Source organism: Erpetoichthys calabaricus, chromosome 11 (genome assembly GCF_900747795.2).
Source record: "Erpetoichthys calabaricus chromosome 11, fErpCal1.3, whole genome shotgun sequence".
Lineage (NCBI taxonomy): Eukaryota > Metazoa > Chordata > Cladistia > Polypteriformes > Polypteridae > Erpetoichthys > Erpetoichthys calabaricus.
In genome coordinates, this window is record NC_041404.2 from 150,797,849 (window position 1) to 150,812,876 (window position 15,028).

The 15,028-nt window shown below is 44.5% G+C and overlaps 1 protein-coding gene across 21 annotated transcripts in view; it reads left to right on the plus strand.

The window, feature by feature from the left end:
• The window catches only part of rbfox1 (RNA binding fox-1 homolog 1), a 2,603,746-nt gene that overhangs the window by 1,236,834 nt on the left and 1,351,884 nt on the right, over window positions 1-15,028 (plus strand). The window contains exon 1 of one of the 21 annotated variants that reach the window (XM_028814331.2): window positions 8,752-8,833. The exons of 15 other annotated variants lie outside the window; for them this stretch is intronic. In XM_028814331.2, coding sequence (XP_028670164.2) covers window positions 8,789-8,833 — 45 coding nt within the window. In that variant the 5' untranslated portion in view covers window positions 8,752-8,788. Of the gene's footprint in view, window positions 1-8,751; window positions 8,834-8,982; window positions 9,116-15,028 lie in introns of those variants that run through there. 5 more of the 21 variants (XM_051933424.1, XM_051933418.1, XM_028814320.2 and 2 more) reach the window with 5 other exon arrangements.

The window sequence follows — 15,028 nt, forward strand, 5'->3', positions numbered from 1 at the left end:
ACGTAACTCTGTAGTGAGGTGTGAGGAGTACAATAGTCAGAGTGAAACACGGGCAACGTAATGACAATGATATCCACAGTAAAGTACCGTAAGAAGAAGTCATGACTACGCTATGCAGGAGGAGTATAATGACTAGTGTCAGCAGTGCAGTCCAAGGCCCATAAAAGACTGCAATGTCTGTAGTGAAGTTTAATATTAAGAGTGCAGAATGAGGAATGTGACGGCCGTGACATCCATAGTGAAGTACAAGGAATGTAACAATCACAATATTCATAATGAAGTACAAAGGATGTAATGACTACGATTTCAGTAGTCAACGGAATGAACGAGTTTGAAATTAAGAGTGCAACATAAGGAATGTAACCACTATGATATCCATAGTCAAGTCGGAGGAGTGGGGTCTGTCCTATATGTGAGATGTGACGGCTCTGTCAGAAGTGCAGAACTAAGAATGAATTGATCACAATATCCATAGAGAGGTGGTAGGAATTTAACAACTGCTGTATCCATTGTGAAATACGAGCCACGTAACGACTTCGATATCCATAGTAAAGTAACTGAAGAAGAACGTAACAAGTACGATATCCGTAGTGAAATACGAGCAATGTACTGACTACAGTATCCATAGTGAAAGTAAGAAATGTAATGACTCCAATTTCAGTTGTGCGGTCCGAGGGACTTAAAGCTGGTGAACTCCATAGTCAAGTAGGTGGAGTGGGACAAGTTGAGCATCAAGAGATGCACTGAAAGGAATGTGAAATGTCTCTGTCAGCAGGACAGAATGAAGATATTCATAGTAAGATGCAAGGAATTTAATGACCAGAATATCCAGAGTGAGGTCCGAGGACTAAAACGACCCTGATAACCATAATGAAACACAAGGAATACACGACAGATTGTGAGGAACATGACAACTATGATATCCATAATGAAGTACAAGTGGTATGGCGACTGTGATATCCATAGTGAAGTAGAAGGAGTGTAACAACCAGAATATCCGTAGTGAAGCACGAGGTCTATCCGAGCGCAGTATGACTCCGACATCGGTGGTCCAGGATGAGGAAAGCAACAAGTTTGATATTAGGGATGCAGTAGTGGTAGCTTAATGACTCAGAAGTCGCAAACTTTGAATCAGCAGTGCACTGTGATGAATGAACAGTAACATCCTTGAAAGCAGTAATGGAGTATGAGGAATGTGTCATGTCCAGTTTCAGTAGTGCAGGACCAGGAATGTGATGGCTCAGATTTCAGCACTTCTGTACGAGGCACGTCCTGGTCCTGAAATTAGTAGTGCAGTATACGTCACGTCACAGCTCAGGTAACATTAATGGAGTATGAAGACTGTCACTAGTGTGACCACCAGGGGGGCGCCCCAGCTCCCCAAACACCCGACACAGCAGTGGAGCACAACACAAGGCCTTTATTAATTCAGTGGGAAGTGCTTTTCAAACGTTTCTCTCCTCCTGTGCACCATACACAGCCCAGTAAAACACAATGCCAAGCACACAGTACTTTGTCTTTCTTCTCTCTGTCTCCTTACTCCTTCATTCCTCCTGTGCAAGCTTCTTCCCTTTTCCTCCCGACTCTGGGTCCCCATCATGGAGTGAGGTGGCCCCCATGTATAGACCAGTCGGAAGTGCTCCAGGTGTTCCACAGTCTCCGTACTGCAGAGGAAGGCTCAGTTGTTCTCCATGCGCCCCCTGGTTGGTGGCCACAGGCCCTGAGAGTGTTGAAGTTTCATGGCACCCATTGGTGCCCTCTGTCATCCCCCTTGTGCAAGCCCCATTATGAAGGTGTCCCGGCCAGATAAGAGTCCATCACACAAGTCAGATAATGATAGTCCAGCATGAAGACTGTGACAGCACCAGAGTCAACCCAAAAGCAGGAAAACCATGGCTGGAGTTCAACAGGGCAGTATGAGGAGTTTCATGATCCAAACACATTGTGGAGCCCTCTGAAAAATGGAGTGGCTCTGCTGACATTGATGATGGAAGCTAAACTTATACAGATCAGAAGAAGATGAATGGGAGGAAAGTCACGCCACAGGGATCGGCGAAGCATTACGAGATGTGCACGGGTGTGACGATCGACGTCCCAGAAGGGCAGACGTCACACTTCTATTATTAGTGGAGTGTAAGGGACTTACCAATCCAAAGATCGGTGAGGATAACTGCAGGAACAAAGTAATGGAGAAGCAGTTTTAAGGAGTGCAGAGACATCAGAGGAGCAAAATGTGGGGTGTTACGACATTGACTTTGAGAGGGGAGAATGAGGGATGAAGCAGCGCAGCTAGTGGATCTCAAGGAATGGAGACATTGGTAGTGCAGTGTGATGACTACATCTGACCCCACAGACATGGCGGGACAGGCCCATGATAGAGGCTGAAGACGAGGCGACTGAAGAACCTGACGGGTCATGAAGCTGTTGGTATTACCAGCTTACTGGAGCACTTCAGTGGGTTGGCATGTGTGTGTGTGTGTGTGTGTGTCTGGGGGGGGGGGTCTCGCCGCTGGTCTTCTGTTGGAATCATTCAAAATATCACACAGACCAAGAAGTAAATTGCATTGTATACACTCCACATCTCAGCAGAGACAAGCCTAGAGGTGGACAAGAAGGACTCCGGATTATCAAAAGTGGTGAATTCTGAGTGGGGATCTCATGGTGAGCTACAGACTAGCATGAGCAGACAACGGAGGGGGGCACACTTCACTTTGACCCCATAGTTGCAAATGGTTGACCAGCACCCAGGGGTGATCTGTGAGAAGGCTCAGGTGTTTCAAATGACCCTTCACTTATTGGTCCTGTCTGCTTCTGGATCATTCGGTTGTGCAGAGGAGTGGGGGCTCTGAGGCTTGGGATCGGCACTGGCAATCGGAAAGCTGATGGTTCAAATCCCGTAAATGCCAGAAGTGACTCTACTCCATTGGGCCCTTGAGCAAGACCCATCCATCCATCCATTTTCCAACTCGCTGAATCTGAACAGAGGGTCACAGGGGTCTGCTGGAGCCAATCCCAGCCAACACAGGGCATAAGGCAGGGCACACACACACACACACATTAGGGACAATTTAGGATCACCAATGCACCCTAACCTGCATGTCTTTGGACTGTGGGAGGAAACCCCCACAGACACGGGGAGAACATGCAAACTCCACGCAGGGAGGACCTGGGAAGCAAACCCAGGTCTCCTAACTGTGAGACAGCAGTGCTACCACTGCACCCCTGTGCCGCCCTGAGCAAGACCCTTAACTTGCAATTGTTTCATCCTGGGTATGACGTTAATCTGGAACATACAGGGAAAACTTGGGGGATGGTGGTAGGATAGGCACTCCAGACTCCGTAACAAATCCTCATGCTATTCCATTCCATCTGAACTAGTGTGGTGCTGAGGTGCCACCTGCTGTCCTAATCTGGGATCTTGAGCTGGTTTGTCATGTGGCGGGTGTGGCAACACGTGGTATCAGCGCATGCTCTGTGCCTTTCAAAGGTCATTCTGACAGTAAATTTGTAATGATTCAGTGCCCGGTGTGCTTTTCTTTACCTCTAAAAGACAGCAAAACTTAACCTTCTTCCTTCTTCTGGGTCAGAAGACCAATGGCGATGCTACTGCAGCGTGACACAACTTTTAGGGACAAGCAGACCCAAGTGGAAAAGAGTTGGGTGTGTGTCTGTGTGATGCCCCTACTTGGCATTGGCAATATTGATTTTTGACTTTCCAATGCAATTTTGGTGTTGGCATGGAGTTTATCACAGTTTCCACCAGATGATAAGACCTGTGTCAGCTCTTCATTCAAAGATGTATTGAGCTTCTTTAAAATATGGAAACTTTTTTTTTTATTTTACACATCCGTGTTCATCTCATCCTGAATGCAGGAGCAGAAGAACATCCTGGTAAGACCTGAATAGACCTTGAATGGCATGCCAGTCTGTCACAACACACACTTGCCCATGCCAGGTCACAGACATCTTTGGGATGTGGCAGAAATCAGGAGTACAAAGAGACAAAAAAAAAAGGGCAGCCACTACATTAGAATTTGAACCCTGGTCTTGCAGTGCCAACCACTATGGCAGATGCCAACCATCCATCCATCCATCCATTTTCCAACCCGCTGAATCCGAACACAGGGTCTCGGGGGTCTGCTGGAGCCAATCCCAGCCAACACAGGGCACAAGGCAGGAAGATGCCAACCATTTCCATCTAAATTTTAAAATACTTACAGGTCAGCCAGCAGCACCTCCACACTTCAAAACAAATGAGACACAGAGGGTGACGGGACCGAGCAGGCCCAGGGCTGCCAGATGTGAGCTTTTGTCCCCGTGACCCTCAACTTGATTAAGCGGGCTTCATAATGGTTAGATAAATCATTTGAAGGAGTGGAGTGGAAGACAGTGGACCAGATTTCCTCCTAAAAGTCTCCATCTCCTCCTGGTGAGTTCCCAGACCCCCCAGTATTACCACCTAGTGTTTCTATAATAATCTTTGCCCAGGGGGCTATTAGAGAAAAATGTCCAAATTGTCTCAGCTTAGTTCCATCAGTACATGACTGCCAGCCGAACCTTCCTTCACTTATGTTGCGTCATGGAACACCATAATAGAAAATTCATTGAAGGAAGGTGGAGGAGCCGCACTCTTAAGAACATCAATACAACCCTTCATTTTTTTTTTAGCACTGGGTGCAAGGGTAGGTGCCAACCCTAGACAGGGTGCCAACTTACATCTCACATGACTGAAAAAGAGATGCCCATTCACAGCTGGTCCCTGTCTTGGCAGCCGATAAGGCAGCTGCTCTCCATGGTGCTGAACCTGAAAAGACTCACAAAATGGAACACAGTCTAGCAATGCTACACTCCTAAAAATCACAGTCCGCTAATGGCACTTTACTGACTTGTGGGGTTCCTCGTGCTGGACAAAGGACCACTTGATCTTTGAATGTGACTTTGATTCTTTGGACTTTGAAAAGGCTCCTAATATGTGGACAAAACAGAAACCAATGCTGATAGATCAAGACAACCTGAACTTACCTTGTGCCACTGTATGCAGTAAGAGACCTTTGAAAATCACAAATCTGTTACCTATTTGTGGTTATTTATGGAGCTCATTGTGGATCTAAATAAATACAAGTTCTTTCTGGATTATTCCTGTCGGGGGTTCCTTACACAATCAAAAATGGTTCCCCTAAGGCATTGCTCTGAAGAACCACTTGGGCACCTTTGTACTTAAGAGAGGAGTTTGTGTCCTGAATGCACTCACCCTTAATGTTCTCTGGTGTCCTTACATATGTCCTGAACTGACTGTACCATTGCCTTTGATCCTTTTGAAGATCTGGATTGGTTCCCCCACTCACTGTCCGTGGGCTATCATCAAAGAAAGTGTCAGTTTTGAAAAACCTTCCTCATGAATATCAGGTCTTGAGTTTAACATTGAAGAACCACACAGCTGGTCACTTAAATTACTGCCCTGACCTCCACTTAGGCTACCATTTCAAGCTCTGAAGACCAAATATTTAGAAAAATGGCAGGTCAGAGGCTCGGCTAATCCCTCTTCACAGTTGCAAAGCAGCCCTGATTGGGGGGGCAGCAGCCCATCATATACTCTTAAAAATGACAGTCCTTTAGTGGCACTTTACTGGGTTTTGTCATCCTCATAAAACCACTGCTTGACCAAGCACCATTTCATTCTGTGAAGGCTTCCTTGCATATGAAGTTGGTCCTATGGGCTTTGAAACGGTTCCTAATATGTAGACAAACCAGAAGTCTTTACAATGTATAGTCATGCCACCTGTACTCCAGAACAGGTCATCCACCTGAAGCTAAGCACATTTGGGCCCGGCCAGGACTTGGAAGGGAGACCACCTTGGAAAAAGCTTGAGGTGCTGCTGTAAGAGGTGCTGGTGAGGCCAGCAGGGGGCACTATATCATGTGGCCTATGTGTAGATCCCAATGCTACAGTGGGGTGATGGGAACAATGTGAGCAGATAGTGCCATGGTGGCACTGCAGCCTCACAGTTAGGAGATTATGTGTTCACATCCTGTGCCCTCCATGCATGGGAATGGCAAAGCACTCTGAGTAGTGAGAACAGCACTATATAAATATAAAGAATTCTTATTAGTAGGAACGTGCTGTTTACCACCCAAGCACTGCTGGGTCATTCATGTCTCTGATGACTCTTCCTATGAAGTCAGTAGATGGATTGGGAGTAAATTGGGATTCATGAGGTTGCGGGAAAGGGGTGTGTGGCACTGCCAATATCTTTACAAAAGGACAAAGGTTCAACTCTTTAGAGTCCTGGTGCTCCGTGTCTTGCTATATGGTTATGAGACATGGACACTATCCAGTGACCTGAGATGAAGACTGGACTCCTTTGGTACTGTGTCTCCTCAGAGAATCCTTGGGTACTGCTGGTTTGGCTTTGTGTCGAATGAGCGGTTGGTCATGGAGTCCCGAATGAAGCACATTACCTGTATTGTGAGGGTGATCTAGCTCACAGGACCCTCATTGTTGAGAACCCGAGTGGCTGGACCAGGCCAAAGGGATGCCCACATAACACCTGGCTGTGGCAGATAGATGGTCAATTCTGAAGGGTGGGACTGGACTGCGTATCTGCCTGGGGCAGTTGACAACCATGATCTGGAGCTGTTTTGTCATGTGGTGGGTGTGACAATGTGCTGTGCCAGTGTGTGCTCCCCAACCTTACCTGACCTGAATGTGTTGTAAAAATAGTGCTGTCTTCCAGATGGGCAGAAGTCCTGACACTCTCTATGGTCATTAAAGATCCCTGGGCATCTTTAGAAAAAGAAATGGGTGTCTCCTGATGTCCTGGCTAAGTTGCCCACCATGGCCTGCTCATTCTGGCCCTCTAATTGTCCTCTATCTCTAATTGGCTAACTCTCTCTCTCTCCACTTCACCACCTAATAGCTCAGGTGTGGTGAGCATACTGGCACAAGAATGGCTGATATTGGCTCATCCAGGTGGATTCCACACATTGGTGGTGGCTCCCCGATGTCTGTATAAAGCACTAAGAGTAGGTTAGAAAAGTGCTCTATAAATATAATTAATTTATTAGTAAATAATAAGAAAGGTGTTACACTCTCAAAAACATCAATACAACCGTTCATTTTTGGCACTGGGTGCAAGGTAGGTACCAACCCTGGACAGGGTGCCAGCTCACATGAGTTCACTGTGATGACTCACATGTGACACGTAAAGAGATGCCCAGCCTTGTGCTAATGTCCCATTTATCATTGATTACTGCCTCCACTGCAGAGAACACAGCTGCTCTCCATGGTCCTGAACCTGGAAAGCCATCTACAGTACTACTAGAATACTAGTTCTTTAATAATAATAATAATAATAATAATTCATTACATTTATATATGGCACTTTACTGGGTTGTGTGGTTCCTCGTTGAAGCATTATTCAACAAAGATCCATTTCATTCTGTAGTGGCTTCTGTGCATATGAAACTGTCTCTATCATCAGTAACGACAGGGCTCAAATATGGGTGTCATATCAAGGGATGTGCAGACAATAGCAATATTTATGGGACATGTCAGGGATCTAAAGGTAAGGTTCTATCTGGAACCTTCGTGTTGATGGTTATTTTGAGAACCGAAAATCCTGAAGAATCAGTTGGGCAACTTTATCTTTAAGTGTAGCAGGATAAACAAGATGAAGAAACCTGAACTTAGCGCATGTTATTTCGTACAGCAAGAGTCTTTCTAAAAGTGGGAGCCCATCAGACTTCCACAAATGTGTTATCATCTCTTCCCGTCCCGGTATTCCCGTTCACGGTTAGTCCCCGTCTTAACTGCAGAGAAGGCAGCTGCTGTCCGAGGTGCTGAACCTGAAAAGACACGAGCGCAAAATGGAAAGCCGTCTAGTAATGCTGCAGCCTGAAAAATGACAGTCCTTCAATGGCACTTATCTGAGTTGCGTGGTTCCTCAACAGAGGCATTGCTTGCCAAAGAACCATTTCGTACTGTGACGGCGTCCATGTATAAGAGACCACTTTATCTCGTGAAGCCGATTCTTTGGCCTTTGAAAAGGTTCCTATAGTATGTGGACTAAACAGAAATCTTTAATGTAGAGTAGGCTACCTGCCAGGGCACAACAGATCAAGAAACCTGATCTTAGCCTGGGTTATTACAGGCAGCAGGAGTCCTTCTAAAAGTAGGGACCCATTGATATTCCACAAATTTCTTCTACTCTATTCATGACTATATTTTTGAGGCCTGTTTACTGAATCTGAATAAATGAAGGGTTCTTTCTGTAGCTTTCATATGGATGATTTCTGTGGGAATCAAAAATGGTTCCTCCTGAAGAACCGCTTGGGTGTCTATATTTTTAAGTGTGTGGGCACAAAAGTTAGGAGAAAAAAATGAAACGAGTAAAATAGGAGCTCTTCAGAATGTAGAAATCGGAGAATCATAAGTGTGTGCACTACAAGCAAGTCAAGAGAATTAAAAATGGCCCGCTCTGATGGAAAGATGGGCCAAGGGAAAGGATAGTGCCCGAGCCCCGTCTAAGTCCGGGGTGTTAGGAGTTTGTGATGAGAGTGGGCAAAAAACGCAGGAGTGTAGAAAGAAAATGGACTCAAGCAAAGAACAGTGACAGATGTCTGTAGTCATTTATATTGGCAGCACGTGGGTACCATTTTCTCTCTCTCTCTCTCTCTCTCTGTGTCTCGTCGCTCAGCATCCAATCCCCCCCCCCCCCCCCCCCCCCCCCCAGCCGTGCAAACAGGAGGCACTTCTCTCTCTTTTTTTCTTCTTTGCAGCCCGACCACAATGAAATCTTGGCAGCTAATTGCAGTCGTGGGAGATGCCCTTCAGGTAAGGCGCACACACACGCAGGCTGAGCGAGCGAGAGAGGGAGAGAGAGAGAGGGAGAGAGAGAGAGCGAGAGAGAGAGAGTGAGGGAGAGAGAGAGAGGGAGAGCGCGGGAGAGAGAGAGGGAGAGAGAGAGAGAGAGAGAGGGAAATAATAAAACGCCTTTTGAAAGGAGGAGGATTTTTTAAAAAGGAACGTGGGATGTTTGCAAGGCGCTGCTGTGTTAATTCGGCGGTTGGCATTTTTCCTTCTTTTTCGGTTGCACCTTCGTACTGCATTCAAAAGGTTAGTGTTTACATGCGGGGACGCCTGGGCTTTGCGTGCTTCTGTGTGTTGGCATGTCTGCGTGTGTGTGTGCGTGTGTGTGTGTGTATGTGTGCGCGCGTGTCAAGGAATGCTGCTCAAATGGAAAGTCAGCTCAGCCGCGTTTTGGAAACTCTTTTCTTGAAATCCACCAGCCTGTCGTCCTACCTCTCTCCAGCTGTCGCGGCTATAGGCGGCTCAGGCAGCGGCACCGGCAGCGGAGAGGGGTGCTCGCCTTCTTTTTGGTGACACGGGAAGCTTTTTTTTAATGGTTGTTTCGGGGTTTAACACTACGCTTAACCGAAGCGGTGCCTCAAGCATCTTGTCCACCCCTCCCCCCCCCCCCCAAAAATCACCCGCATCCCCGCCGCCCCCCCCCCCCCCCAACCTTGCGCAGCCCCGGGGCGCCTCTGAGTGTCTGTGCGCTAACTCGTGTATGGAGCTTCGGAGAGGTGGTGGGATGTCGCTTTTGTTTTCGGGGGGATTGTGCGCTGCGGTTTTGGACGTACAAATTCTTTCTGTCTTCTGTAACCCCCCCCCCCCCCCCCCCCCTTATTTGAGAAAGTTAGTGGGTCGTTCAGTAAACGAGTTCCTCGGCTCACTTCACCAGTGTCCGGCTGGACTTATTTTAGGGTATCCCGTTGTGTTACTTTTGCTTTGCTTTTGATATGAATGGTTTATTGTGTGTGTGTGTGTGTGTGTGTGTGAGAAAGATTTCGTGGGTTGTGGGTGGGCGTACTTAATATAATCATCACTCTCAAGGTTACTATTTTTTGCTGCTGTGTTGATAAATAATATCAATAAAAAGATGCTGAAAATTATGTTAACCCCTGTGCCCATCCTTATTCCTAATTTAACAGTTTGTTGCATTTATTATTGTTGTTTTGTGTCTTTGTCCAACGCCTAGAGAATTTCGCCTGTCACAGTACACACATTGTCCGTAAATTATATGAGCAGTAATATTACTCCCCGTTATTCTCGTGAAAGCGCCATTAATGTTACTATTAACACAAAATACAACAACGTTGTTTACCGCCTGTCCTTTGCTTTTGGTCCCCCAGTGGAGTAAGAACCCGCGCACGTGCAGTGAACGTGCATTGAGAAGTCAATTGCTTTGCATTTTCAGTACTAAACTGTCAGATGGGAGCTTCTCACCTTAAATACGCGAGGTGCGCTTGCAGGAATAAAAAATCTATTGTTCACTTTCATTTTATATCTATCGATTTTTTTCTTGGTGTTATTCGCTTATTTTCGTCTCATTTTTTGAACTGTTGTCTATCTTGACGGTATGACCCGTACTCCAGATGTGTCTTCTTGATTGGGATTGGAGGTTTGCCCGTTATCGTTCATATAGCGCTGAGGCGGGCGGTACGCCGTCCGGGGAGAAGGAATTTGTGAGGGGCATTTAAATCGCGCATGCCATTCGTTCATTTTACATGTTGGAAGCTACTCGGGGATGAAGGAGCGCCGATACAAGTTAGCAGCTGCAAATCGCTGTGCCCCCTAACTGGGGGGCTCATCAGCGCAGACGTGGCTCCGCTTTAACTGATGAGCCCCAATTAGGGAGTCTGCAGCTGCTAATGCTTGACTGTTTGATCGATGTTGTTGAAAAAAAAAAGACGATCTTTTTCTCTGTCTCTCCCCATTTCTTTAATATAAGCATCGAACCCACTATTTATTCTTAAACACGGGTGTGCGTTTCTCCACACTCTGGGAGCTGCGATTACAGACTACAGAGAAATGCAGAGCGCGTTAATGTCCAAGTCCAGCACCTGACAAATGAATGGAGCGCCGATTAATAATAAAGAGAGGCAGCACCTGGGGACCGTGAATGGAATACCACTGCAAGTCGAGCCGAGAGGTTCAGGAAGCTGCCGTCACTCTCGATCTAACCACGACTGAGGGCTGGCAGGGACTCACTGACCACCTTTCTGTCACACGCCGGTGTCCCCCGTGTAGCGCCACTTGGTTTTGTAAAAGTAAGGAGGGGGCTGACTGCGCGTCACTTGCATTCCAGTTTTAGCGTCATTGTCCGGCCTCAGCCCACCGTCAATTCTAATGATGATTCTAGGGCTTCAGCTATTTCCAGTCTATCTATCTATCTATCTATCTATCTATCTATCTATCTATCTATCTATCTATCTATCTATCTATCTATCTATCTATCTATCTATTATATAGTGCCTTTCACATCTATCTATCTATCTATCTATCTATCTATCTATCTATCTATCTATCTATCTATCTATCTATCTATCTATCTATTTAAATTAAACACAATACAATTTGTGGACACTGCGCGAATCGATCACGATAGCCATGGCGCACGTGTCGAGTGCTTCCTGCTACTTGAGAGTTCACCATGTAAAAACCTATAATTGAGCACTTTAATGTACACTATGATGATGATGATGATGGTGGTGATGATGCGGATCGTTCAAACTTGATTGCCACGATAGCTCGGAGTCCGCGTATCGGCTGCTTACTCATTTCAACAGCCTAAGCCTTCCCGAAGTTTTGTCTTCTCTTTTATTCATTTTTCTACCTGACTTTGGATTCTTTCTCCGCCTCTCATTTTTTTTTTTTTTTTTGCCTTTCCTGAGAGAGCTGCTCTTGCTCCTTCTTCTTCCGTCTCTTTGAGAAGAAGGGAGGATCGCGATTAGCGGCTGACCCGTTCTGTTTTTTGTAAGAAGAACCCCGTTTGGCTTTAAAGGGGCTTCATGTATTGTCATTGGAAGATAACGTGTGCATCTCGCCCACCGAATGGTGTGCCAATGTTCAGGAGCGCCTTTGCGTGAAAGCTGGCCACCTTTGAGAGAATTGCTTGAAATGAGAAGTAGGTGGTCGTCCCCCATACCTGTCACAGGGCTGACTGGCACGCCATATAATTAAGAGTACAAAATTAGAACTCCCTCACATTGGGAGGCCAACTAAATATTTTTGACATGGACCTTCCAGGCTTGATGGTGAGCTTATTCAGAGTTTTTAACTGGTAATACCATTCTGTTTTCTAAGGGGGCTTAAGAATTGAGCAGGGTCACTTTGGAGGCGGTGGGGTGGGGCTGGAGCAGCAAGCATTGGGTGCAAGGTAGGCACATTACCCCTGACAAAAGCATACCAGTCCATCACTGGGTGAACACAATCATTTGCCTACTGGAGCAGGGTGAACACACACATCAATATAGTGTCACCAATCCAACCAACCTGCAGGTTTTTAGACTGTGGGAGGAAGGCCATGCAGACACAATGAGAACATGCAAACTCTACACAGGGAGGAAAACACAAACGCTCACTACAAAGTAGCAGCGCTACCACTGCGCCACCATGCCACCCCTTTTTAACTCAATATTTGCTTTGGAATATTAGTGGAATAAGGGAGTCGACAGCACGATTTCCAAATCAGCTTTTTAAATTCCAAAAATTCACAGGCTTTGGGAGTGCATCTTTCAGAAAAGCATTTTTTAAAAAGTATCCTAATATTGAAATTTAAATATTTAGTGAAACTGTGGTATCTGATATATCCGCTCAACCCAAATGTGAAATGCTGATGGGAAGCAAAGAAATTGCATTCATTATTTTTATTAGTTATTTGAGTGACACCTTTATCCAAGGTGACATACAACAATTGACATACATTGGGTAACATTTTTTTTTGTTTGTTTTGGTTTTTTTTTTCACTTGGAACAAAGGCAAGTGAACTGACTTGCTCAAGGTCACACAGCGTTAGCACTCACAGCCTCAGGGTTTGAAGTCCAAAGCTTTAACCCGCTACACCGGAGTGCCAATTATTTCTTACAATTATTATTTTTATTATTATAATTTGGACAATGCCTTTATCAAAGGAGACTTATAACATTTGAGATACAGTTGGTTACATTTCTTTTGTTTTTCCAATTAGAGTACAGGCAGGTGAAGTGACTCGCTCAGGTTCACACAGTGGCAGTGGCAGGAAGGGAATCCACAACCTCAGGGCTTGGAAGAAGTCTGAAGCTAAACCACTCCACTCCACTGCCTGTTATTATTATTATTATTATTATTATTATTATAACAATAATATTCATAACAATAAGTTATTATAATAATAATAATAATAATAATAATAATAATAATAATAGCAATAACAATAATAATAATAATAATTATTATTATTAATATTAATAACAAGTCTAAAGCTTTAACCACTCCACTCCACTGCCTATTATTATTATTATAACAATAATATTCATAACAATAATTTATTAGAATAATAATAACAATAATAATAATAATTATTATTATTAATAATAATAATAACAAGTCTAAAGCTTTAACCACTCCACTGCCTATTATTATTATTATTATTATAACAATAATATTAATAACAATAATTTATTATTATTATAATTATTATTAATAATAATAATAACAAGTCTAAAGCTTTAACCACTACACTCCACTGCCTATTTATTATTATTATTATTATTATTAATAATAATAATAATTTATTTTGCTGCTGCCTTTATCCAAGGTGACATTTGGTTGCAGTTCTTTAGTGTTTCCAGCTGGAGCACAGGCAGGTGAGGTGACTTGCTTGTGGTCACACAGCATCAGAACCTACAGCCTCGGGGTTTTGAAGGAGGCCAAAGTCTTAACCACTACACCCTACTGCCTAGTATTCCTTCTAGTTCTTCACCCTCTTCTTTTTCTTTGTATTATTATTTGGGTGACTCGTTTATCCAAATGACTTAAAACAACATTTGAGATACAATTGATTGCATTTCTTTACTGTTTCAAATTGGAGCACAAGCAGTTCAGATGACTTGCTCAGGGTCACACAGTGTCAATAGTGGGACCTGAACCCACAGACCTGGGGTTTTGAAAAAGTCCGAAGCCGTAACCACTACACTCCACTGCCTGTTATTGTTACTTTTTGGCTGACGCCTTTATCCAAGGTGACTTACAACATCTGAGATACAATTGCTTGCCATTTCTTTTGTTTTTCCAGTTGGACCACAGGCATGTGAAGTGACTCACTCAGGGCCACACAGTGTCAGAACCCACAACCTCAGGGTTTGAAGTCCTTATGCCTTAACTACTACACTGCCCTGCCTATTATATTTTCTTCTTCTTCTTCTTCTTCTTCATTATTATTATTATTATTATTATTATTATTTGGACAATGCCATTATCCAAGGTGACTTGCAACATTTGAGATGCAGTTGGTTCCATTTCTTTTCTTTTTCCAATTGGATCATAGGCAGGTTCAAGTGACTCGCTTGTGGTCACAGAGCGTCAGTACTGGGATTTGAACCTCAGAGTTTGTAGTCAGCAGTCCAGAGCCTTAAAGGAACACTCCACTTAAAACTGATAGTGACCAACACTGGACAACAGCAAACAGTGTGAAAATATCCATGGAAAAACCTACATACCCAGCCGTCTACTGAACAGTCAGTTGGCGCACTAATAAGCCTGCAAAAGGGCACAAAATAACCCAGCACTGGCACTGACTGTAAATATAAAATGACATTTTTTTGAAAGGAGTGTTCCTTTAAAATCTACGCCACACTCTTAAAACTAACTGTTCTTTAATGCCACAGTCCTGGCTCGTGTGCGTCTTCCTACTGTCAGGTAGATCCATTTCGTTCTGGGAAGGCATCTCTGCATATGAAGTTGGTTCTCTGGATTTTGAAAAAGTTCCTGAAATGTTGAGAAAACAAAATAAACATTTAAAGTGTAGTGAAGTAGACTACCTAACAGATCGGGAAAACCTGAGCGCTGCCCGTGTCGATCTCCTTTGAAAATCACGAGACCATTTCAGTTTTACAAATGCATTGTCATCTAGTCTATCTATCTTTATTGATGGATCTTTCTGGAACCTTCCTGTGGGTGGAATGGCTGGCACTCTGGCACCTTTAC